This window comes from Panthera tigris, chromosome C2, assembly GCF_018350195.1.
Source record: "Panthera tigris isolate Pti1 chromosome C2, P.tigris_Pti1_mat1.1, whole genome shotgun sequence".
NCBI classification, from domain to species: domain Eukaryota; kingdom Metazoa; phylum Chordata; class Mammalia; order Carnivora; family Felidae; genus Panthera; species Panthera tigris.
In genome coordinates, this window is record NC_056668.1 from 64810450 (window position 1) to 64835578 (window position 25129).

A 25129-nucleotide genomic window follows, 5' to 3' on the forward strand; every position below is an offset into this window, starting at 1 on the left:
AGTTTGAAAAATGGAGGAAAGTGGAAAGGAACCCTTTGTCTCTTCTTGTAAGCACCAAAAACAACTACGGTTAACATGTGGGTTTTTTTTTCACTCTTACTCCTTGCACAGTGTTTTTGTTTTCCCAGATGAAATTAGAATTTTATTGCAAAAATGAAAGTAATATAGAAATGTATAAAGGAGAAAGTAGAAATCCCTGGAAATCTCACACCCCAGGCATATCTGCAGCTAACATTTTAGGAGACATCATTACAGATTGCTCCCTCTCCCTCCCCTCTGACTCTTTCTCAAGCTCTCGCAATCTGTCTCTCTCTTTCACTCTCCCCACTTTCCCTTCTCAATACTATATATCACTGCTTGGTAGTGTTAACTCAACAATGTGTCCATCTTTCCGTGCTGACAATTAGACACTTTTTACAGAGTATTCTCTCATATGCTCAGTGAATTTCTAAAGCCAGTTTCCTACTATGGACATTTAGACTTTTTGTTTCTCAACACTTTGCTTTTACAAAACAACATATAATAAACATTTTTGTACATATATCTTTATCCTTTTGCCTGCTTATATCTTTAGGGAAAAAAATCATAGAATTAGATTTACTGAGTAAAAAGCTTTTATTTAAAATTTTGTTGGGGGGTGCCTGCGTGGCTCAGTTGGTTGAGCGTCCGACTTTGGCTCAGGTCATGATCTCGGGGTCTGTGAGATCGAGCCCCGCGTCGGGCTCTGTGCTGACAGCTCAGAGCCTGGAGCCTGCTTTGGATTCTGTGTCTCCCTCTCTCTCTCTGCCCCTCCCAACTCATGCTCTGTCTCTCTCTCTGTCAAAAATAAATAAACATTAAAAAAATAAAATAAAATAAAATAAAATAAAATAAAATAAAATAAAATAAAATTTTCTTGGGGCGCCTGGGTGGCTCAGTCGATAAAGCCTCCGACTTCAGTTCAGGTCATGATCTCAATCTCATGGTCCGTGAGTTTAAGCCCTGCATTGGGGCCTGTGCTGACAGCTCAGAGCCTGGAGTCTGCTTTGGATTCTGTGTCTCCCTTTCTCTCTGCCTCTCCTCCACTTACTCTCTGTTTTTCTCTCTCTCTCAAAACTAAATAAACTTTAAAAAAAAAGTTTATTACTGCAACACAGACTTTGGAGAAAGACTTTTATTTTATATTTTTCTCAATTGTGATAATTCCTGTTAGTGTTATCTGGTAGGTCTCAAGGTATTTAAGTGCTATTTGTCAATACCTAAACTATAAAAGTTACATTATTTATTTCATATAGTAATTCATAATCTTTTTTGAATCACAGAACCTTTGAGGGAAATGATGAAAGTTCTGGATCCAATTCTCAGAAAAATGCATATTCACACAAAATTGTGCCCAAAACTGCAAGTGATTCAGGCTTCAGATTAACAATTCTATGAGTGTCTAGGAGCTACTCGTATCTTTAAATATATGTATATTTCTTAAACATATATCATATAATATTATATCTATATCTATATCTATATCTATATCTATATAGAGATATATATATATCTCCTCAGCAACAACTTGAGTTTGAGACTAGTTTATAGAAGAAATCACACTTTAATGTTAGCATTTATTATAAATTAAGATTACAGTAAATAGAAGCTATTTAAACTTTATGATCTAACTAGTAGGGTTTCACTGATCTCTGGTGGATAATGTAATAACATAACAGAAAACACTAAACAAAGAGAATAACATTTAGTAATGAGCAAATTTAGAATATATTAGGATTTGAGAAAACTTACTTTCATTTAGCATAATACACCAAATATCTATGAAGCAAGAGAATATATAAACAGAAGAAAAATCCAATTTGCTTATTTTAGCAAACAATTATTTTAGGATGCTAACTAGTCTTTGACCCTTTGCTTAACTGTGACATTTGAACCTGTTTCATCACAGGGGCAAGGAACCATTTTTTCATTCTGTCCTTTCATTCTGTCAAAAACATCCCCTAGGGGTACCTGGGTGACTCAGTTGGTTAAGCATCCTGCTTCAGCTCAGGTCATGATCTTGTGGTTTCTGAGTTCGAGCCCCACACTGGGCTCTCTGCTATTAGTGTGGAGTCCACTCCAGATCCTCTCCCTCTCTCTCTGCCCCTGCCCCCCCCTCAAAAATAAACATTAATGATTTTTTTAAATCCCCTTTTCTTCCATGGAAACATGGATTGTCTCAGCTCAGAAGCTGTCCTCAGAACTCTACCTTGACCATTGTGCCATGTGCTGCTGGTGTGAAAAAAAAAAAAAAAAAAGTTTAAAATTTTGTGATGTATTGCCAAATTGTTCTCCAGAGAGATAAGAATGGTCTTTTCCCTGCAGCCTCACCAACCAACACTGGATATTTTTAATTTGTTAAATTATTCGCAATCTGAATCAACCAAAAATATATTTAATTTTTGTTTTAACTTGTGCATAAGACTTTATTGTTTGTTTTCTACATGGTTTTAATCCTCTTTTCAGTATAATAGTGCATCTTAGAATATGATAGAATAGAATATCATCATGTTAAAGAACAGAATGAGTCTAATTTATTTTAACTAAGTTTAATTTTATGATAGTAGGGGGATAGATAAGAATTCTTTTTTTTTAATTTATTTTAATGTTTACTTATTTTTGAGAGAGAGGGAGAGAGAGAGAGAGAGAGAGAGAGAGAGAGAGAGAGAGAATGAGTGGGGGAGGGGCAGAGAGCAAGGGAGACACAGAATCTAAAGCAGGCTCCAGGCTCTAAGCTGTCAGCACAGAGCCCAACGTGGGGCTCAAACCCACAGACCATGATATGACCTGAGATGAAGTCAGACACTTAACCAACTAAGCCACACAGGTGCCCCAAATTCTTATCTGGAAACTTTAGATATACAGTTTCTTCATAAATCTTGCTTTTAGGCTCAGAACAAAATCTATATTTATCTCTTCTCACTTTCGTTCCCTAACATTGCTAATCATTTTGTTCTCCCACAGTAACACAGTAATACCAAAGCAACATTATTGTCAACTTGTCATCATATTTCCAGGAAATCTAACATGGTATTGACACTAAAAAATAAAATAAAAGTATTTTGCTGTGCAACTGACTTCGACATAGGTAGGACCTTAGTGAAGTTAACTATGTTGAAAAATTTATCACTTAACTAATTTCTTTGATCACAATAAATTATGATGATATAAGCAAACCTTCTTCAGGAATATAGAAATAGCTCTGTTAACAGTGTCACAAATTCTTACAATGATTTATTTAAACCCACTTGCACGGCTAAAGTAGAATACTATGTCAATGGAATAATAGGACTAGAAAAATATTAATGAAATTATACTAATGGGCTTATTTATTGAGTGCTTACTACATGATAAACTTGATAAACTTATTAAAATGTTGTATTTAATCTTCATAATAACTGTATGAAGTAGGTTTTATAGTCTCTTACAGATGAGAGAATTACAGATGAGCCTCAGAGACTCTCTTGTCTGGGTTTGTACAGCTAATAAATAGAAGGAAAGGTTTAATATTCTGTCTCAAAAGTACCATACTATTTTAAAATAGAGTTAACAACTCCTATATAGGCCCAAGCATTCAATAACTTAATATGAAGTAAAGAAAGCATCCCAGAGTAACAAAGGAACAATTCAATCAATGGTAGTAGGAAAATTGACTATTAGGAAAGGAGGAAAGTCCAGTTACATTCTTACCATTTAGCAGATTTTAGGGTGAAGAAAGTCTTTCTAACAACAAAAGCAAAGGGAAAAAGATCAGCAGAGACAAATGTAACAAACTAAACTACGTATAAATTATTTTTCCTATGTAAAAAAACACCTTAACAAAATTAAAAGGCAAATGGCCAACTATAAAAACCATCTACAGTAAAGATGATGGGAGATTAATATTCTTTAATTATATGGAATCCTACCTATTAATAAAGGGGAAAAAAACCATAAATAACCACATAACAAAAAAGCCACCCGCTAAACAAATGAGTGAAGAACCTCAACAAACAATGCAGAGAAGAAATACAATTTTTAAAAAATTATAAATGGACCCAAAACTGATGTAACATTGTGTGTAACTGTGCTTCAATTAAAAAAAAAAGTCAGATGGGGCACCTGGATGGCTCAGTCGGTTAAGTGTCCCACCTTGGCTCAGGTAATGATCTTTTGGTCCTTGAGTTCAAGCCCCTCAGTGAGCTCTCTGCTGTCAGTGCAGAGCCTGCTTCAGATCCTCTGTCCCCTCCTCTCTGTGCCCCTCTCCTGCTCACACTTTCTCTTTCTCAGAAATAAATAAACAATTTTTAAAAAGTCACATAGGTAGACAGTTTTGAAATGTAAAAAAAAAAAAAATTATTTATTTATGTATTTAAGTTTATTTATTTTTGAGAGGAGAGAGAGAGAGAAAGAAGGAGAAGGCCAGAGGGTGGGTGGGGGACAGAGGATCATAAGCAGGTTCTGGGCTAACAGCACAGAGCCTGATGTGGGGCTTGAACCCACAAACCGTGAGCTCATGACCTGAACCAAAGTTGGATGCTTAACCAACTGAGCCAACCTGATGCCCCTAAGAAATTTTTTTAATTAAAAAAAATTATTAAATGTATTAGAAAAATATGTTTGTATATTAAAGAAACAATTTTTTAACATTAGTATTTCATGCTGGTGATCCTGTGGTGACAGTGGCTCTTGTATGGTTTTCTATTGGAAGTGTGAACTGGCTGGATATCTCAGAAAGTCATTTGAAATTACTGTCAAGAATCCTAAAATGCTCATATTTTTAATATAGTAACTCTATTTCTAGAACTACATTCTAAGATAATAATCAGATGTGTACATAAATGATTGACTTGTAAATATTTCATTGCAATATTATAATACCAAAATTTGGGGAGTATCTGTGTAACAATAAGGGATGAGTTAAAATAAATGATAATAAATCTACTATTTTTAATCCTGGGTAGCCATGATAAGTCTCATTTCTTTTTTTTCTTTTTTTTAAGATTGTATTTCTTAAGCGTATTTATTGGCCACAATATAAAGTTAAATGGAGAAAAAAAAATAGTATATGCAAGTGAATAGGAAATGATGCCAGTATTCATGTTTGGTGCTGGGAAGTCCTGGCAGATTGCTTCTTTTATGTTTCACATGTGAGCAGGTTAACAGCAGTTAACGTCTGTATGGTAGGATAGCAAGTGATCTTAATTCCCTAATTGCTCATATTTTAATTTTTAATCACGTATTAGTTTCCTATAGCTGCTGTAACAAATGACCACAAACTTAGTGGCTTAAACAACAGAAATTTGTTCTCTCCCAGTTCTAGAGCCCAGAAGTCTGAAATTAGTTTCACTGAACTGACATCAAGGTGTGTGCAGGGCTGTGCTCCTTCCAGGGAGCCTAGGGAAAACTGTTCCTCACCTCTCCCATCTTCTGTTCGCCTCTGGCACTCCTTGGCTTGTGGCCACATCACTCCCATCTCTGCCTCTGTGACTGCACTGCCCTCTCCTCTCTCTGGGAAAGATCTCCTTCTGCCTCCCTCTTATAAGAGTAGCTGTGATGGCATTTAGGGCCATTGAGATAATCCAGGATCATCTCATCTCAAAACCTTTAACTTAATCGCATCTGCAAAGATTCCTTTCCCAAATAAAGTAACATTTATGGGTTCCAGAGATTAGGACATGATATCTTTGGGAGCAATTGCTCAACCTACAACATTACATTTCCTTTGCATCAGAAAAAAAGTTCATTTTAGGAAAAATTCAGTCTTCACCAGATTGATTCAGGTAAAATTATCACACCCAAAAGAAAAGTTGCTGATTTGGGATTTTTAGAGAAGGCAGTTTGGGGAGGTGTTTAATTTTATACTGAATTTATATTGAAATAACCCTTTCGTGTATCGGTCTCCCTCATTCAATCCTAAGCTTGCTGAGGACAGAAACAGTGTTTATTTTGTTCATTATTATGTTTCCTTTCCCTGCTCTCCAGCTGCTGGAAAATGTTGTCACTGTTTACTTGGTAAATGTTTGCTGACAGGTTTGCAGATCCACACATATTTGAAATGCCACTTGAGGTGGGGAACAAGTGTGTGGCAAAAGCCGACTGACCGTGAGCTCAAGATAGCTACAAAGGGGGACAGTGGCCAGCTGCCCTTGGTTTGCCTAGAACTCCCCCAGTTTTAACACTGGAAGCCCTGTGTCCCAGGAAACCCCTCAATCCCAGACAAAGCAGGATCATGGGGAAATTAGAGATGGGCCAGGTCATGTAATTGTAGCCAGGGCCCAGGGGTACAAGAGCACCTGCCTCTGGAGGTCCCACACAGACCAGGTTCCACCACCACTGCTGACAAAACCCAAAGGCAGAGACAAGTGGTGGTGAAGCAAGAGAGGAATTATTTCAGAGAGGCCAACACTGGGAAGACAGCAGCTCGTGGCTCAAAGACTGTCTCCAAAGTGCTGAGAATACTTCCAAGGTTTATAGAAGGAAAATGTGGGGCAAAGGTGGGTGGGTACAGGCACGTAGGTAGTAAAGATCAAACCGATCCTTGTCCTGGGGTCAGTCACTCCCATCTTGCTGACTCAGGGCAGTCCTTATTGCTCGAGGGGCAGTTTTGTCCCCACCAGGGGATGCTTTGCCCGCAGGGTCTTTTTCCTGAGTTAAGAGATAAGCTGGAAAGAAGAAAATCAATTGAAAGTCTGAGGTCAGACGGAGGTAGTTGAAGTTCTCTTTCATAATCATGCTTGTTCCACATGTGTGACAAAGATGGAAAGGTGTAACGAGTGCCTGAAAGGACACACTGGTTGCCTCTGGAGACAACCTGTGAAGGTCTGTGCCTGGGAGGAAGACTTTATTCTGTATATTCGTTTGAATGCTTCCATTTTTAAAATCATGTGCATCCGGGCGCCTGGGTGGCTCAGTCAGGTAAGCACCTGACTTCTGCTCAGGTCATGATCTCGAGGTTCGTTAGCTTGAGCTTGAGTTGGGCTCTGTGCTGACAGCTCAGAGCCTGCAGCCTGCTTAGTATTCTGTGTCTCCTCTTTCTCTCTCTGCCCCTCCCCTGCTCACACACACACACACACACACACACACACACGCTCTCACTCTCTTAAAAATGAATAAACATTAAAAATATTTTTAAAAATAAAATCATTGCATGAATTACTTTTGAGTCTAATAGCTTAAAATATTTTAAGATAATAAAAATGGCTTTTTAATGATTTTTAAATAATTGATGGAAAATCAAGGGCAATACTGAGTTGCAGTTGGATTACAGTTGGAAAGGATAGGCACGGGTTGTTTGTCCACCATGGTGACAGGGCTGCGAGGTAGCAGGACGTGAGCTGTAAGTAAGGGTGCTGGTGGTGTTCAGGTAAACAGATAAAACAGGAGCAAGGGGCCCACCAGAAGGGAGAGAGAGAGTCTAGTCTTGGACGGAGTCCACAAAGAGCAGAGAAGCAGTCTTCTTGATACTGATTGGAAGAGAGCAAATAGTCACAGATTCATCCTTAAATCTTTTAAGATTTAATTGCTAGCCAGATTAGCTTGGCAAAAGTTGAGTGAAATTCTCTTTCAGGCAAAAAATTGGCATAGGCAGAGTTTTAACTCCCTTTCCCCAATTTCCCAGTGGTAGGTTCTGCCAACCTAATGGGGAAACATAAAGAGTGCTAAAAACAAGTTTTCAAGGACTGGACCCTCCAGGAGAAACTACAGGATCTAGAGGGCTTCTGAATGGGATGGGGAGAGGCTGTGAACAATGAAATAAACAAGAATCCCAAATGGGACCTACAGGCATCAGGGGATGGGCCCGCCCAGCCTCTCAGAACAAAGATGACTAACAGCTTCCTAAAATATCAAAGAAACTTTCCATGAGGGCTGTTAAATTGACCTGCACCTTTATTCCCCAGACACAGGTTTAGGAGGGTGGGGGCACTTTACAAAGTTTGCTGGGGGGAAGAGAGACCTCCCACTCCTCCCTCCCCCTTTGCAGGATAGAATGTGGGAGGACCCGTACCACATTCCACAGTCCCTCCTTCCTCTGGAGCTTCTCTCCCTTGGCTTCCCTTATGAGGTTCTCCCTGCCTTGGGAGTCTGGGTCTTCTCCACAAATCTATTTTCTAAATGACTTCTCAGAAAGAGCAGAGATGTCAAGGTGCTTACTCCAGGCCTCATTCTTGTTCCCACCCTCCACCTCCTCCATATCTCAAAAATTGAGGTTTACAACAGAGATTGTGTTTATGCTGGCTCTCTTCTCAGGCTTGCACACCCACCAGAAGATTGGGACACCTGTGACTGTGACCCTCCCGGACCCTCATTTCTCCCACCAATGCTCAGGAAACAAAATCTCAAGCTTTCCTATGTAGAGAATTTTGATTGCCTTTTAAAACAGTTGGTTTCTGTGCATGTTTTATTTCAATTAAATTAAGAGGGGAGAGCAGAGAAAAGAAAGGGGGAAAGAAACCACTTGGTTGACAAAGCCCTGGCATGATGTTCAACAAATATGGAGGGAGTGCCTCCTGGGTGCCAGCCCCTGCTCCAGGCACACGGACTCATCACATCCCTGCACTTGTAGAGTTTATATCTAGCTTGAGAGACTGACAATAAGCAATAAACCTAATAAGTAAGTACATTATATTGTATAAGTAATGGTGGTGAATTCTGTGGGAAAAAAATGGAGACAAGTAAAGGAGTTGGGAGGTCCAGGCTGGCCCCGGTTAGGACTTCTTCTCTAATTTAGAACAGAACAGACCCAGCAAGTGTGACCTCAAATAGGGCGTGGCATAATAGAAAGTGCCCAGTAAAGTTAATTTCCTTCTACTTTTCTGTGCTTAAAACTTCTCACTACTGAGCATTTGAACTTCAGCCTTTATTCACAAGCACAAAATAACACCTAAAATCTGAATCGAGGTGAAGGATATAAGAAAACCACACCACACTTAGGAACTTATTTTTGGTTGTATTACAGGGGGCAATATTTATCAAATTAAAGAATGCATTTCCTGATTTTACTTTTTATTATATACAAATGTAAAGCAAGTTTCTAGCACTGGGAGGAAACACAAGACTATGTAAGTTACATATGCCTGTGAATTCAGGGTCAGAAGATTCACATGAGCTCAGGAGCCCCCTTTAAGGTGTATCTTGATCTAGGTGGGGGTACATGGGTGTGTGCATATGAACGAATTCATGGAGCTCTAGCTTAAGATTTGTACATTTTTAATGTATGTAAAGTGTACCTCAGTAAAAAAAGAAAGATGTGATTACCATTGACCTTGCACTTAGCTACTGCTCCCATGCTTGAGCACTCAGCCACTGCACTGGAAGGGGCTGGGCACAGGCAGAACAGTTTCTCAGGACAAGGCACAGGGGCATCTGCCCAGGGATGCCTACATTGTGCAGGAGTTCTGAACAAGCGTGTGATCACACTGCGTTAACTGATACCCTTGCCTCTCTTTGAGGGCCCTGGGCCGAGAAGAATGATGCAGGATGGCTGGATCCAAGGACCCAGAGGGGGTCTCACGAGACCAGCCAAGAGGGTCTTCAGCTTCTCACAGGGTGGAAATCAAACTCACAATGAAAGGAAATGAAAGTAGAGTTTATCGAAGACATAGAGAGTGTAGATATGGAGAGAGTATAACAGAGACTCAGAAAGGAAAGAAGAGTGAATGTCATCTTTGCTTGGGGCCTGGGTTTTTGTTGAGGATGGTTGTCTAGTGCGTGTGTCTTCTCAGTAATCCAGGAACAAAGATAGGTGTTTAGGTGTTCTCCGTAAGTCACTTATGCCCTAGAGCCAGGGGCCTTGATGAGTCAGTGGTCTTGGAAAATGGTCGTGATGACCTCACCTAGTCACTCTTTAGATGTCATCTCTTATGCTGGAAGACTCCAAAGAGATCATTAACTCCTTGACCTTTGCAAGGAGAACATACATTACCTGTTCTATAAGGTATGTGTAAGGGGGGGGGGGGTATAGGTCCTAGCAAGAACAGAAGCAGGAATAGGAACAAAGAAAAAAACCTCAGCTTTTTTCATGAGGTCCCTTCAGTTTCCCTGTCTCAGGAGAACAAAATACCCACACAGGAAACAGCCAGAGAGTAAGTCCAGGCAAGACCATCAAGTGTCACCTGTCATCTCCACGTCTCTCTTTCCCTCTCCCAGTGTGAATCTCTGTCACTCTCTCTGCCACACCACACACCCAGCATTCTGCATCTTTACCAGATACCCAACAACATTCTGAGGACACACAGAGACCTAAACAATCCACATGTCCCCACTCGCACTCACTGTTAGATACTTCTCATCACGAACTGTCAGATTTTAGTTGTTTGTTTTTACTAGGAAAGCATGCTTCTTGGAAAGACGATCTCTAGGCCTCGTTGGGAGGCTGGAGTGCCAGAAACCTAAAGAAGGCCAGCAGACACAGGTGGGTGGCCACCCTCTCAAGCACTCACTCGGCTACTTCATGTTCTTCTTCACAGGAGGCCGTGTCTCATTGCCCGGAAGAAGGCCAGCTGGCCCGAATCCAAAATGTTATCCAGGAGCTTCCCCCATCCCATTACAGGTAAGAATCGTTGGTAAAAGAAGCCCACAGCCTCTCAAAGTGGTGTAATACCAAAGAAGCAGGCTGGCATCATAAAAGGGAAAAAGTTCAGCGGACAGTGACTTTCCTGCGGCATTTTGAGGTGGGTGAGCAGGTCAGCTTTATCAGAGTGAGTTGGTGCCTGACCAAGGACATTGACAGGAAGAGGCAGCCCTCAGAGTCTCACAGGAAGTCGTTCTGGCCACACAAGCCAGCCTCACTGGCTGTGATAGCCTAGGTTCTTACCCAGATTCATAGTATACACAAATCTATGGAAACCAGGATGATTTTTAAATAGGGTTTGGCTGTACCTTTTGAACTTTTGGCGGACTGATCTCTCTATTTGCTCATCAGTACCACCCCTCACATCAGCTCACCCTTCCATTTTGTTTTCACCGTTTAGCCCCTCATCTAACCACCTTTCCCAATGTTCTCTGAGCCTCTTTTACAAGGGGACAGATTTTGATGTGGAATAAGAAAGAACTTCCTATAATAACAGATGTTATTCACCCATGAGGTCAGCTCTCTAACAAGAACCAAGTTACCTATAGCTGGAGTAATTACAGAAGGGGCAGAGATAAGAGCCGGTTTCAAGATTGTGTGGCGGCAATGGTGACCTGCGTAAAAGGAAGCCAAGGGAGCCACTGATATCTCTCGGGCTCTGGGTGCTGTGATTCCCGGGTCTGTCTCTGGCTCTCCAAGGGCCTCAGCTGACTTCTGACAAAAACATTCCCCTTCTCCACCCTCGGCCAGCATGCCTAGGATGAAGAAGATTATTTCCATCAATCTTGTTACCTTCCTGATATTCCTCCAAAATTCATGAGATAGAAATATTTAGACTCTCTTAAATCCAAACCCAGTACTCAGGCTTTTCACAGGCACTGAAGTTTCTTATTTTGTTAAAAAAAAATTTAAAAATGACCCATTACAGGACCTTGGAATACCTGATTCGACACCTGGCCCACATTGCCTCCTTCAGCAGCAAGACCAACATGCATGCCAGGAACCTGGCCCTGGTGTGGGCACCAAACCTGCTCAGGTAGCCACCACAACCTCACCTTCTCGCCACCCCAGTGGGCTCAAGGCAGCCCAACAACTGAAACGAAGACCGTATTCTTCAAAACTGAAGCTACTGGAAGACAAACCTGTAGCTAAGTGGTCATGTGTAACACATGTAAATTAAAGATGTTTTTAGGGGTGCCTGGGTGGCTCAGTCAGTTAAGCATACAACTCTTGGTTTTCGGCTCAGGCCATGATCTCACAATTTGTGGGCTCGAGCCCCTCCTCGGGCTCCGCACTGACAGTGCAGGGCCTGCTTGGGATTCTCTCTCTCTCCCTCTCTCTCTGCCCCTCCCCTGCTCTCACTGTCTCTCTTAAAATAAATAAATACACTTTAAACAAAAAAAAAAAAGGTGACTTTCATAGCCTGAGCTCTTTGCTTGCTAACCTGGAAACTCTGGGTTCCAAAGGCGTTTTTGGCTATAATCAGGATGTGGCTAAAGTTAAAGGTCTGTATATTATAATTTCTTGAAAAGGCCTTTCTTGTCTTTGGAATTATTGGCTTTTGTTGGTTTTGGTGGGGTCACAGCTTCATGTGGCTTCATAAATGATGACCTGCCCCATAGCACAATTGGATGGGGGTGGAAGGAGATCCTGTGAAGAAAAAAATATATTCCTGCATATTCAGTAATACAGTGTTTATAGTCTAGCAATGTATGATACATGGTATACATGGTAACTGTTTTTAAATTTGTTCATGGAGTGCCTGGGTGGCTCAGTCAGTAAAGCATCCCAACTTCAGCTCACGTCATGATCTCATGGTTCATGGGTTGGAGCCTTGTGTCGGGCTCTGTGTTGACAGCTCAGAGCCCGGAGCCTGCTTGAGATTCTGTGACTCCCTCTCTCTCTCTACCCCTTCCCTGCTCTCTCTCTCTCTCTCTCTCTCTCTCTCTCAAAAATAAATAAACATTAAAAAAATTTTTTTTAAATAAGTTTGTTCATTGTGTTAGGCCTTACAGACTTTGTAGAGTCCTTTTAATAGGTCTTACATAGTTAAAATAATCTAGAGATGAACAAAGCGTATACATTTAGGAGATGGGGCTTGTACAAAAGACCCACTGGCTCCCCTTACTTGCTTTCAGTTATGGGGCAGACTCACTCACTGAGTGTCTTTCGTCCATTATTTAGGTCCAAAGAGATCGAAGCCACTGGTTGCAATGGAGATGCTGCTTTCCTTGCAGTTCGGGTCCAGCAGGTGGTGATTGAGTTCATACTGAATCATGTGGATCAAATCTTTAACAACGGCACTCCTGGGTCTTTGGAGAACAATGGTAATGGCTCCGTCTGGCAGACTTGCCACCAGGCCATCCTTCTTCCTTGCCTTAGTCATGGGACCCAATAATAAGTTAGGCTTCTAGCTCCGAGTGTTGGCTGTGTACGTGTGCTGACTGCTCTGTGTGTCAGTGTCTGGGGTTCGTGCATACATGTACATTTGTCTGCGTGCAGCAAGATGTGTCTGTGGGTGGCTGTAGCGCGTTTCTGGTCAGCTGCATACCTGGCCTATCCCATGAATGCATATGCAGCACTGGATCTCCCATTGGTTTTAGTTAGTTATTAAACCCTTTGGGTTATTATCTACAGGCAACATTCCTCCCTTTTAACTATTCTATTTCAAATTTAATTTCAATGTGGTATTTTGGAAGATACTTCTGTCTTCATCTTGGAGTTTTTGAGTTAAGAGGCAGCATGTTCATACTCGTGTGTATATTCAGAATGTGTTCCCTTCATAAGCATTTATTGAGTGCTTACTTTATTCTTCCCTGCACCAGGCATTAGGCTTACAAAACTGAGTGTGTACTTGTGGGCATGCGTAGGCAGAGTAGTTAGCATCGATCTCTGTAGCTATGTTGATGAAAAAGACAGCTATTTTAGGCTGGGTGTGATAAGATGCAAGAATATGATTTCCTATAGCTCTCATAATGACATAATGAACCCTAGGAATGAATTGGTTTATGTTGCTTGAACTCCTGTGAGCCAAATTTGTACAACTAAAAAATCTAGATCAAGAAGCCTGTGACCCACTTGTGTGAGTTTTCCAACATTAGCATACATCACGATCACCTGGAGGGAAGGCTGTTAAAGCACAGTTTACTGGACCTCATCCCCAGAATTTCTGATTCAGTATGTCTGGAATGCTGCTGAGAATTTGTACTTCTAGTGAGTTTTCAGGTGATGGTGCTGCTGCTGGTCAGGGCCACACTTGGAGAATCCGTGGTATATGAGAACCCTATTTGCAAAATATTTGCGTTAGCTGATTAAAGCATTCTTTTCTAGTTCAGCTAATGTATTTGGAGAAAACAAGTATAACCATCAGAATAATCAATGGCAGTTAACATCAAATTTTAATTCCTGGTATAATTGTTCCCATCCCCACCCTGTCCTCTATGTGGTTTATAAACCTTTCTTAAAAAAATTTTTTTTATTGAGATAAAATTCACATAGCATAAAATTCACAATTTTAATCATTTTAAAGTATACAATTCAGTGGTTTTTAGTGTATTCACAGAATTGTGCAACTGTCACCACCATCTAATTTCAGAACATTGCATCACTCCAAAAAGAAACCCCATGCACATTAAGCAGTCTCTGCACATTTTGCTCTCCCCCGAGACCCTGGCGACCATGAATCTACTTTCTATTTCTAGGGATTTGCCTCTTCTGGACATTTTATATAAATGGAGTCATACAACATGTGGTCTTTCGTAACTGACTTCTTTCACTTAGCATATGTTCTCTAAGGTTCTTCCATATTTTTGCATGTATCAGTATTTCATCCCTTTTTAAGGATGAATAATATATTTCTCGCTGTATGCATATACATTTTGTTTATCCATTCATCAGTTGAGGCCTTTTGGGTTGTTTCCACTTTTTGGTTATTATGAATAATGCTGCTGTGAACATTTATGTACGTTTCTGTGCGAACACATGTTTCCAATTCTCTTGGTTATATTCTTAGGAGTGGCTAATGTTTCCTTTATCTTTACTTTAAATCTCCCATTATTGTAAGCTATATAAATCCTTTTTGAAGGTAAGTGAGAATATGCATTCATCCATTCATTCATTCATCCATCCTTTTGAATCAACCAATAAATTATTGGGGACTTATGATCTCTGAGGAGGTGATCTTTGAACTGAGACCTTATGACAAAAGGAACCAGTCATGTGAGGATCTGTGGGATGAATGTCCCAAACACAAAGGACAGAGAGTCTAAAAGCTCTGAAGTGGAAAGGGGCTCATAGTAGTACAGAAAAGTAGGTCAGTGTGACTAGAGCCAATGTGGTCTCCAAAGTGGAGTGCCCCACCCGAGGGGACACCAAAGACCAAGATACTGAACTACAGGTGTTGGAAGAAACCATTAGAATTTCTTTCTCATTTCTTTATATTGTATACTTTGTAATTTCTATGATTTTGTATATTTTCTGTTATATATAACACTAATACAGTAGTATAAATTTATAGTTTATAATGGGAGTATACATTTAAAAATTTTTACTGCATATTTTTGTAGCCCACTGGGTCAGTGGGCAAAGAGTACAGGGAAAGCAGATGGAAGGTCCTTGTAGGTCAAGCTAGGAGTTTCATTTGTTCTCAGTGCCATGGGAAAGCATTTGAGGATTTTGAGCAGGGAGTGCAGGGTCTGAGCATTCCGATTGCTGTGTGAAGGAGAGACTGAAAGGCAGCAAGTCTGGAAGCAGAGAGACCAGTTAAGGAGCAATGGCAGAAATCAGATGGGCAATCATGGTGGCCTGGACTAGCATGTTAGCAGTGGAAAGAAGGAAGGTGGCTGGATTCAAAGTACATTTTGAAGGTAGAGTTTTCAGACTTGCTTATTGACTCAATGTAGGAGGAGGTGGTGCATCAAAGAAAGGAATGAATGAAAAATAAAAACTCCAGGTTTCAGCTTACACAGCTGGATGGTCCATGGTGCCACTTACTGACTTGGCAATGATAGTAGGGGTACCAGTTTAGAGGTGAAGAGCAGAAATTACAAGCTTTGTTATGAAATGTGAGGTTAGAGATGCCTGTTAAACATCTAAGCAGAGACCATGAGTAGGCCTTAGGACACTGCAGCCTGAAACTAGGGAGAGAGTGGTTACTAACCCAACTGAGGTCTCCTGGCCCTGCAGTGTGGGTTCTTCCCGTTGATCCAGTTGCTCCTGGAGTGATTTCATTTTTTAAGTAAATAAGTAATTAACAAATCAGAAATAATCTAGAAAGCAAATATTGAGAGCATATAAAATTCAAATATTTTAACCTCCTTTGGATTAAGTTGGAAAATGGTTAAAGTTGGAAACTTTACTGAAAAGTTTTTGGGCTCATGGATTTACTTACTTGAAGCCCCACTGAATGACTGCCATGCTCTCCTGCCTGGGAAAACCCCAGTGTCACACACTCTGTTTTCTACAAGGCCCTTTATCAGTGGTTTTATTTCCCTCCACTCAGAGAGGGTCATGTTCTGCAATGAGAAAGAGTGCTATCAAGGTGCTTTCTGAAAATTATGTGAGTCTTATACCAAAAAAGATTGCTTAGTTTCAGTTGGTGCAAGTTATCTTTGAGTCTCTTCATGCCTTCTGAAGTTATAGAAAACTGGCAGGGTTGCCAAAGGCTAAATAGAGGCCAACTTAGATCTCTTCTTTTTTCACTTAGACCAAGATTTCTCAATCTTGGCACTGTTGACAATTGGTGCTGGATAGTTCTTTGTTTGTTTTATGTTTGTTTGTTTTCCTTTTTTTTTTTTTTTTTTTTGTTCCCACATTAGACAGCACCCTTCAGTGCTCACAGGCCAGGCCACCAGTGAGGAGGCTGGGCAATGGTTTGGGGTTGCACACTCCTCTGGCATGTGTACACTATGAGAGGCCCACAGATAAGGGCCTGCCGTCAATGCATCACCATGCACTGGTGCTGGAGAGTTCTTGTTGTGGGGCTGCGCTGTGCACTGTAGGATGCCATCCTTGGCCTCTACCCACTAGATGCCAGTAGTACTCCTACACATGCTTATGACAACCAAAAATGTTTTTAAACATTGCCAAATGTCCCTGGGGAAGGGGTGGGAATGGCAGAATTGCCCCAAGTTGAGAACCAATGACTTGGGGAAAAGAGATGACTCTGGACACCATCGATCTCTCATTATGACTTCCATTTCTTAAAAAGCAAAAAACAAAAAACAAAAAAACAAAAAACACCAAACCAAAAACAAACAAAACACAGAAAGAAAAGATTAGCTTGCATGCACTTAAGACTACTGAGTAGTGAGTAAAAAGCCACCTATCTTTTAGGGAATAATATAGGCTATAAAATACCTTTTTTACTGCAGAGATATAAATAAACCTTAGTGATCTAGGGAAAGTATAGGCTCCCACGTTAAATTGCCTTGGAGTGTGTGTTGTACAGCTACAGAGAGCAGGAACAGTCTCCTGCCTTGTTCTAGCTGAGCAAGGCTACCTCTATGGTTGGACATAAAATTCCCACCTGGCCGGAGTACTAGGCAGGAAGTGTTCAATTAATGTTTGTCGCATGAATGAATGAATGAATGGTCCCTCTCTGAGAAGTGCAAGAAATATAGGTTACCTCCTGAAGCCCTGTGTGCCAGCTGGCTGTCTGGCCATGAGGTTGTTAGTTTCCTATGTACAGCCTCTGCCCTAAATCCCTCAAAACTCCAGAAGCCCCCTGCCAGGAAGTCAGGAATGGAGGGGCTGTGGATGGGAAATCTGGCTAGACCTGATGCACAGGACTCCTTCCATAACTGAGGTCTTGTCTTTTCTGTATAGAAAATCCGCCAATCATGAAGAGCCTGACCTTGCCAGCCCTCTCCTTGCCCATGAAGCTGGTGAGCCTGGAGGAAGCACAGGCTCGGAGCCTGGCTACTAACCATCCTGCTCGGAAGGAAAGGAGGGAGAATAGCTTGCCTGAAATTGTCCCTCCTTCCATGGGCACCCTCTTCCACACAGTTCTTGAGTTACCAGACAACAAGTAAGCAACATTCTCTTAAATTCTGGGAAACGTTTGGGTGGAGGGGGATAGAGGAGGAAGTTATATAGTCTCAGAGCCACAGTGGCAGCATGGGTTGGGGGTACTGTCTGGGCTGGGATGTAATGGAACATTCCAGAGGAAGAAAACGGAGCTGTCTCCACAGCTCTTTTTCACCAGTGATTGATGTCTTCACTCACTGTCCCTAAGTTATCAAGATCTGCTCTCCCACCAGACATCCTTAAGTACCATGACAGGGATGGGCTCATAGGGGTCAAGGATCATGGCTGAAATCCTTTACTCCTTAGTTTAGATAAAACGGTCTTGATATTTTCAGAAGGAAGTTTGCTAAAATAAAAAACTTGACCCCCTGCCCCCATCCTTCACCTCCAGGTGACATTATAAAAACTATAGAGATGAATGGAGGATAAGCTAACAAATAATGCCACTCTAGACTGAGAGCTCTGGGCATGCAGCACTTGGGGCACATATTCCTGGCTTCTGTTCCTTCTTCCATGCCTGTCAGAACCCTCCTTGCCCTCCCAAACCAAACTGAATATCATTTTTATTCATAGGATATTTTCTTTCTTCATTGCTTCCTCTGTTGTAACCCTGGTCTCCACACATCCCTCCTCCCCTCTCCTCTTCACACCCCACTATAAATAGGAGGCAGTGGATGAAGCAGGAGTTCTAAACTTTAGGCAGACAATAGGTGGGGGGGCTGAAAGGCAAACTTTCACTGGAGATGGTCATCCTCAATGTTTGGTCAGTAGAAAGAGGCATGAAAATAGATACCTCAGACTTCTTGTCAGTGTCATCCCCAAGATGGCGGGGCTGCTTCCCATTGGGGAGGGAGAAAGTGCTACCATATTACACAAGAGTAGGGGCACTTCTCACAATGCATGTTATGGGAATGGTACACCTAGAACTCACCTGGCAAGAAACCCTTCCATTTCCTAAAATGCACTGATCATGCTCTGTCTAGACCAAGCCCCAGTATTTGCTCCCTAAATCCCTGGAGAATAAGACTTCCACCCAGGGATCAGGAAGAAGAGTACCTCAGAAGGACCCTCAAGTGCATTTCCTCTGTGCCTTAACTACATAAGGGGCACACCATACCCCAAGGTATGTGACCCTATAAAATACATCCTAGACCAAGTGCTTGAAAAAAAAACTAGGCCAGATCCAAAAGAAACCACCAAGTGCTGCAGATCTATCTCTGATTGATTGTAAAAACATATTGGGCTTGACATCTGGATGTTCTATGAGAACCTTATGGAGAAAGGGTCCTTTGTGGAACCCACAAGTTGTAGGGTTTCATCAGGAAACTTTATGAAATCTGATAGTTGGGCAAACCAGAGCAGGGCAAAGTCTCTGTGGTGACCTCTGGTGGCATCAGGCTCTCCAGACCCACTCTAGACCTCTCCTTTTCATGCCTTCTTACTTAGGGCAGCCTGGTAAGAGGCATCAGGGAAATGAGTGAAGCCAGAGACACACTAATTACCCTCTGCCTTTCTCTGCAGTGATCTTTGACTACACCCAGCAGCCTCTAACTCTCAGAGGCCAGTCTCTTTTCCAAGTCACTTTCTCCTTCACCCCCTTTACAGTCCGCAGAAGTCTTCACCAGCTCTTTCCTCACCTGTGGATGACCTAGCAGTATGGCCCAAGTGCAGCACTGAGCTCTGTGGTCTTTAATGTTTACTCCTGCAAAAAAATATGTGTCTTTGAAAACCCAGGACTGCACAGCTTACCAGAATCCCCAGAACTGTGTGCTTGCTTGTGACCTCTGAGTCTCCGATGCATCCCTGCCTCTGTCTGCCCTCACCTCTGCCTTTATAGCACACCTTTGCCCCTTCCCCTGGGAAACATGAAAGCCTAGCTTGGTCATCCAGGGCATCCCCAGACAGGGCCAGACTCAGGCTCAGACTGGACTTTAGAGAGGGATTTCCTGAAATGTCAGAACATGACTGGGCTATTCCTTCTCAATTTAAAGGTCCCACTGAAATGACCAGTTACCAAACTAATGCTGTCTTATGGCTTGGCTCTTTTAGAAGAAAGCTCTCCAGTAAATCAAAGAAATGGAAATCAATATTTAACCTGGGACGTTCTGGATCAGACTCCAAATCAAAGCTGAGTAGAAATGGGAGTGTATTTGTGAGAGGGCAGAGGCTGTCAGGTAAGAATCAATAGCAGTTATGTTTTATGAGATATATATTGTCTTAGAAAAACTCAGTTGAGTCTTATCTCCTGCATAGGGAAAACCCCAGTTCTATCCTACTGTTCCCCTCCCGTGTGTCTCCTCACTACCCACACAGCACTTCACTTCTGACACTTCTGGTCACCAAATGTGTGGAGGTTTTTCCTCACAACAAGCAATTTTCTGCTACACCAACTGCGTGTCCTACAATGTAACTCAATTCTGACACGGTCTATCCAGAGACAGCATCAGATCCCACAGGTTAAGGGCTCAGTCCCACAAGACTGCCTCCCACCCCGCACATTCTCACACTTCAGGTGCCAGTTACAAGCCTAGATTGTCTGCTGTGCTTCTGACTTACTGCTATAGATTGGAGGTTCGAAAGACCCCCTCCTTGATTTGATTCATTTGCTAGAGTGGCTCGCAGAACTCGGGGAAACACTTCATTACATTGACCAGTTTATTAAAGCGTATGATAAAGGATACAGATGAACAGCCAGTTGAAGAGATACATAAGGTGAGGTCTGGGAGAGTCCTGAGCACAGGAGTGTCTGTCTCCTCCATAGAGTTGGGGTGCATCACCCCACTGGTGTGGATGTGTTTGCCCATCTGGAGACTCTCTGAACCCCGTATAATTGGGAATTTATGGAAGCTTCATCACATAGGCATATTTGATCATTAATTCCATTTTCAGCCCTTCTCCCCTCTCAAGAGAATGAGGGGCAGGGCTGAAAGTTCCAAGCTTCTAATCATGGCTTGGTCTTTCTGGTGACCAGCCCTCATCCAGGAGCCATCCAGGAACCCATCCAGAGTGCCCTCATTAAAACAAAAGACACTCCTATGACCCAGGGAGTTACAAGGGTTTTAGCAGCCCTGTGCTCCTAAACTAGGGACAGAGATCAATATATGTTTTCTATTTTATAAATAAGTATTCATCATAGATATGTATGTGTATATATAATTTTTTTCCTATTTCTGCTTCTTAGGTCTTTGGTTTGGCCATGTCAACCTCACTAGACCTGAAACATAAAGATTAACTAGGCAGTCTTTTTAAAAAAATAATTTTAGATTTACAAAAAAGTTGCAGAAATAGTAGACAGAGAACCTTTGTACCCTTTATGCAGCTGCTTCTGATGTTAACCATAATATGAGCCAAGCCAGAAAAATAACATCAATATAATCCTACTAAATAATTTACAGACCTTATTCATAATTGACCAGCCGTCCAACTAATGTCCTTTTTTGGGTCCAGGAATGCATGTTGCATTCAGTTGCCATGCCTCCTTAATTGCCTCCAGTCTAGGACATTTTTCTCAGTGTTTCTGACCATGACACTTTGGAAGAGTACAGCCATTTATTTTGTAGAATATACCACCTCAGGCTGGATTTGTCTGATGTTTCCTCATGATTCATTTGAGGTTGTGAATGTTGTGCCTGTCTCAGCGGGTCACGTAGGAGGCATATGATGTCAATATCTTATTGCTGGTGATGTTAACTTTGATCACTTGGTTAAAGTACCATCTACAAAATTTTGTTACTATTTTTTCCTTTCCAATGAACAAGTAGGTTGTAGGAGATATTTTGAGACAATGCAAATATCCTGTTTCTCATCATACTTTCATTCCTGAATTTTAGCATCCATCAATGATTCTTGCCTGCAAAATTACTGTTATTACAACAGTTATTACTGTGGTGTTTGCCAAATGGTCATTTTCTGTTTCCATCACTCTGTCCACATTTATTAATTGAAATGTACTATAAGGAAGATCTGTCCCTTCTCCCCTCTGACTCATGCCAGGGTTATAAATTTTAAATGAGAGTGTTGCCTTGTGGGAATTATATCTGAATAATGAATAGGAATTGATATAGGAAAGAACTGAGGGAATCAGGGGTGCCTGGGTGGCTCAGTAGGTTAGGCATCCAAGCATCCAATTGTTGATCTCGGCTTAGGTCATGATCTCACAGTTTGTGAGTTTGAGCCTTATGTAGGATCTGCACTGATGGCTCCGATTCTGCTGGGATTCTGTCTCTCCCTTTCTCTGCCCTTCCCCCACTCGTGTTCCCTCTCTCTCTCTCTCTCACTAACTAACTAAATAAATTAATAAATAAACTTAAAAAAATAAAGAAATGAGGGAATCACTGTACAATGGGGAATGTAACCAATCCAGCTGAATAGTGTGTCAGAAAGGGAAGTCCAAAGAAATCTGCCACAATGACCTTTAGTGTGATAGATTGAAAGTCTGATTTTTTTTTTAAAAATGACAGAAGTAGTTATGAAAACAAATTGTAAAAACTAAATGTACAAATGTAATGAGCAAATCTCGACTGGATCCTTTGAAAAAAAGGACTACAGAAGATAATTTGGGGGACGGATAAATTATTAGATGATGTTAAGGAATTGTAAATTTTCATATTAATGGTTTCAGATTAATGGTTATTAGGAGGCATATGCTAAAGTTAAAGTATTTAAAGATGAAATGTCAAAATACTGAAACTCATTTTCATATGATTCAGCGAAATATAAGTGACTAGGTAGATACAGATATAGAAATACATGGCAATATAGAGAAAGCAAATATATGGCAAATGTCAACCTGGGTGGTAGGTTTAGAGATCTCCAAATTTTGTGAATGTTTTAAGTTTTTAATAATAAAGATTCGGGGGGGAGGAATTAATGCTTATAGGAAAAATGGGAAGAAATACTTTTAAGGACTTTCCTTGAGCCCAGTGATAACTGTATGCCAAGCACAGATGTTAGAAATCTTCACATTTGCCTCCTGGAGTAACAAGGGATGTCACAGGGGATAGACAGCAGTTATAATGATTTAGGCTGGAAACAATAGCACATCCAACTCAATTGGCCAACTCAATGAGGGAACTCCTGGGTTCTGTAATTGGACACCCAGACGTAGGGAAGGCTTCAGAGTGGTTTAGTGGCTCTGTCTCCACTCCCTTATGTTTTCCTCAGCTGTGCCCTCCCAAGTAGGTCAGCTTCATCCCCAGACTGGCTTCTTTGCTGCAACAAAGTGGCTATAGTACTTGTAGGCTTTACCTTTGACTGTCACTATGTCCAGAAGGAGAAAAGACATCACTTCTGGTGGCTTGCTCCTAAAAGCAGGGACCCTTCTTTTCCAGCAATCCCCCATCAGAACACCCCAACCCCATCTCAGTTGCCTTCACCTGAGTCATATGGATCAATCCCTATGGCCAAGGGAGTGTCCTCTGCTGATCGGCTTAGCCATGGCTTCCTAAACCAATCACTGGCATGAGGAATGGGATTACAGTCAGATGCACCCAAAAAGTACAAGAGCTCTGTGAGAAGGAGGAAGGGAAATTGGTTCTGGGTAGGCACCTACAACATTCACTATATGGGGAAACATGTCTTTCTCCAAATGGAAAGATATCTCAGGTGAAGAGGGCAGATTGCCACAGGTATCGTGGATCAGATACAAATCAGAAATTAAGATTCTCTAAGGAGAATTTGAGGGGAGTTTTGGCAAGAAACTCCTGATCTAATAATAAAGAGATTTGCTTAAGCACATCAAAGAGAGAATTTCAGTTACAGAATCAATGATATAATGAAAGAAGTTTACCAAGGAGCAGAAGGTCAAAAACAATAGAGCAAAACAAATGAGCAAAAGTGAAATGAATGATTTGCCTTGACCTTGACTTGGTTTTCAAAAGGAAGGAGCTCGAGGTGCTGGATCAAAGGTTGGTCAACACTCGGAATGCACAGGGTGTCCCTGGCCAGGGGGTCTAAGCCTGGCTGTCCTCAGAGGTTCACACCCATGGCAGCTTTGCCTCAAGAGATCTGTTGGGAAACCAGAGTACTGGTCATTTTTAGAAAGTCCCTCGGGTGATTTTGAAATGCAGCCAGGCTTGAAAGCTACTGGTCTAAGACCACATGAACAAACAAATCAGGGATAGATCACTAGAATGGCTGAATTTTGATGGGATGCAGAGGTGAAATTAAAGAGCCAACAGTGCCAATACAAGTGGCTCTCTGACTTTGACTATTGCCTTAGTGACCACTGGAACCCTCACAACCAAAGACCGGGGGTGGGGGCAGCTTATGGTCATATCCACCAGTGTGGTCTCTGTTAAGTGACTCATAGACTCACTATTTGTTGAAATATGCATGTGAAAAAAGTACATCAGTGGATTAATATGCTTAAATAATTTTTAAAATTTCTTTTAAAAATGTTTATTTATTTTTGAGACAGACAGAGATAGAGAGAGACAGAAAGTGCATGACTGGGGAGGCGTGGGGCAGAGAGAGAGGGAGACAGAGAATCCCAAGTAGACTCTGCACTGTCAGCACAGAGCCCAACACAGGGCTTGAATTCAGAAATCGTGAGATCATGACCTGAGCCGAAATCAAGAGTCAGATGCTCAGCCGACTGAGCCACCCACATATTTAAATATGATTTTAAAAAGATTAAAAAAAATCTTTTATAAATTCCATCAACTAAGGGACTTTTAAAAATTGATTCACCATGTACAGCATTGGGGATTTTTTTGGAGGGGGGTAGATGAAGGGATGTTAACCTATATTTAGAAAGTTGAACAGAAATAAGAAATGAAGGATAAGAAAAAATGGGGTATTGACCAAATGAAGATGCATCACATTGGGGTCTCCCAGTCACTTATGCACTGGAATTTGTGTTATCCAACAGGGAGAGTCCAAGGAACTCTCCAAAGTGAATGCCTTTGAGCAGGGAAATCCCAAAGCCATAGGGATCATCTAAAAGAGGGGACTCGAGGACCCCAAAGCTGCCAGAAAAATGGCAGATGTACCTCCATGAGGCCCAGACAAGGTCCGAGACAGAAAAATATAATCTAAATATATTAGATATATCTAGATATATAGATATCTATATTAGATCATCTAGATATATCTAATATCTATATTATAATCTAAATATAGACACAGGCCAAGGAGTCCTGAGTGCTTAGTTACTATCCAGAAATGGAGCCAGGGAATCCTTGAGGACTGTTCCCAAAATCAGCTGCTGTGGCCACCAAGGCCACAAGGAGCTGCATCATCAGAAAGAGAGTCCAACATGAAAAAGTGAACACTGGTGGCTGTGCAGAGACAACTGTTGTCCGTCCTCTGTGACACTTAGTGTCATCTGGTCACTGGCTCTAAAGGCTATCGCATGGAAGCCAGAAGAAGTCCAGAAATGCAACCTCTGGAAAACAAAGGCAAAAGATTGTCTCAAAGGAAGGGACACTGGCCAGGCAGGTAGTAAGTCAGTTTGTAAACTTGTGAAAATAGCAGATCTTGAAAGGACAAGAGACCTAGCCCTACTAGTAGAAGTAAGGAGGTTGAAGGCAG

The 25129-nt window shown here is 41.5% G+C and overlaps 1 protein-coding gene and 1 non-coding gene across 3 annotated transcripts in view; one reads left to right on the forward strand and one right to left on the reverse strand.

Annotated features, from left to right (window-relative positions):
• Positions 1–25129, forward strand: part of ARHGAP31 (Rho GTPase activating protein 31) — a 115665-nt gene that overhangs the window by 69806 nt on the left and 20730 nt on the right. For both annotated transcript variants that reach the window (XM_007098365.2, XM_042998541.1), the window contains 5 exons: positions 10467–10549; positions 11499–11606; positions 12755–12897; positions 17396–17597; positions 19646–19770. In XM_007098365.2, the coding sequence (XP_007098427.1) occupies positions 10467–10549; positions 11499–11606; positions 12755–12897; positions 17396–17597; positions 19646–19770 (661 nt within the window). The remainder of the gene's footprint in view (positions 1–10466; positions 10550–11498; positions 11607–12754; positions 12898–17395; positions 17598–19645; positions 19771–25129) is intronic.
• LOC122230870 lies at positions 16381–16522 on the reverse strand. Its single transcript, XR_006207940.1, has one exon. It is a non-coding gene; the product is annotated as a small nucleolar RNA SNORA42/SNORA80 family (small nucleolar RNA).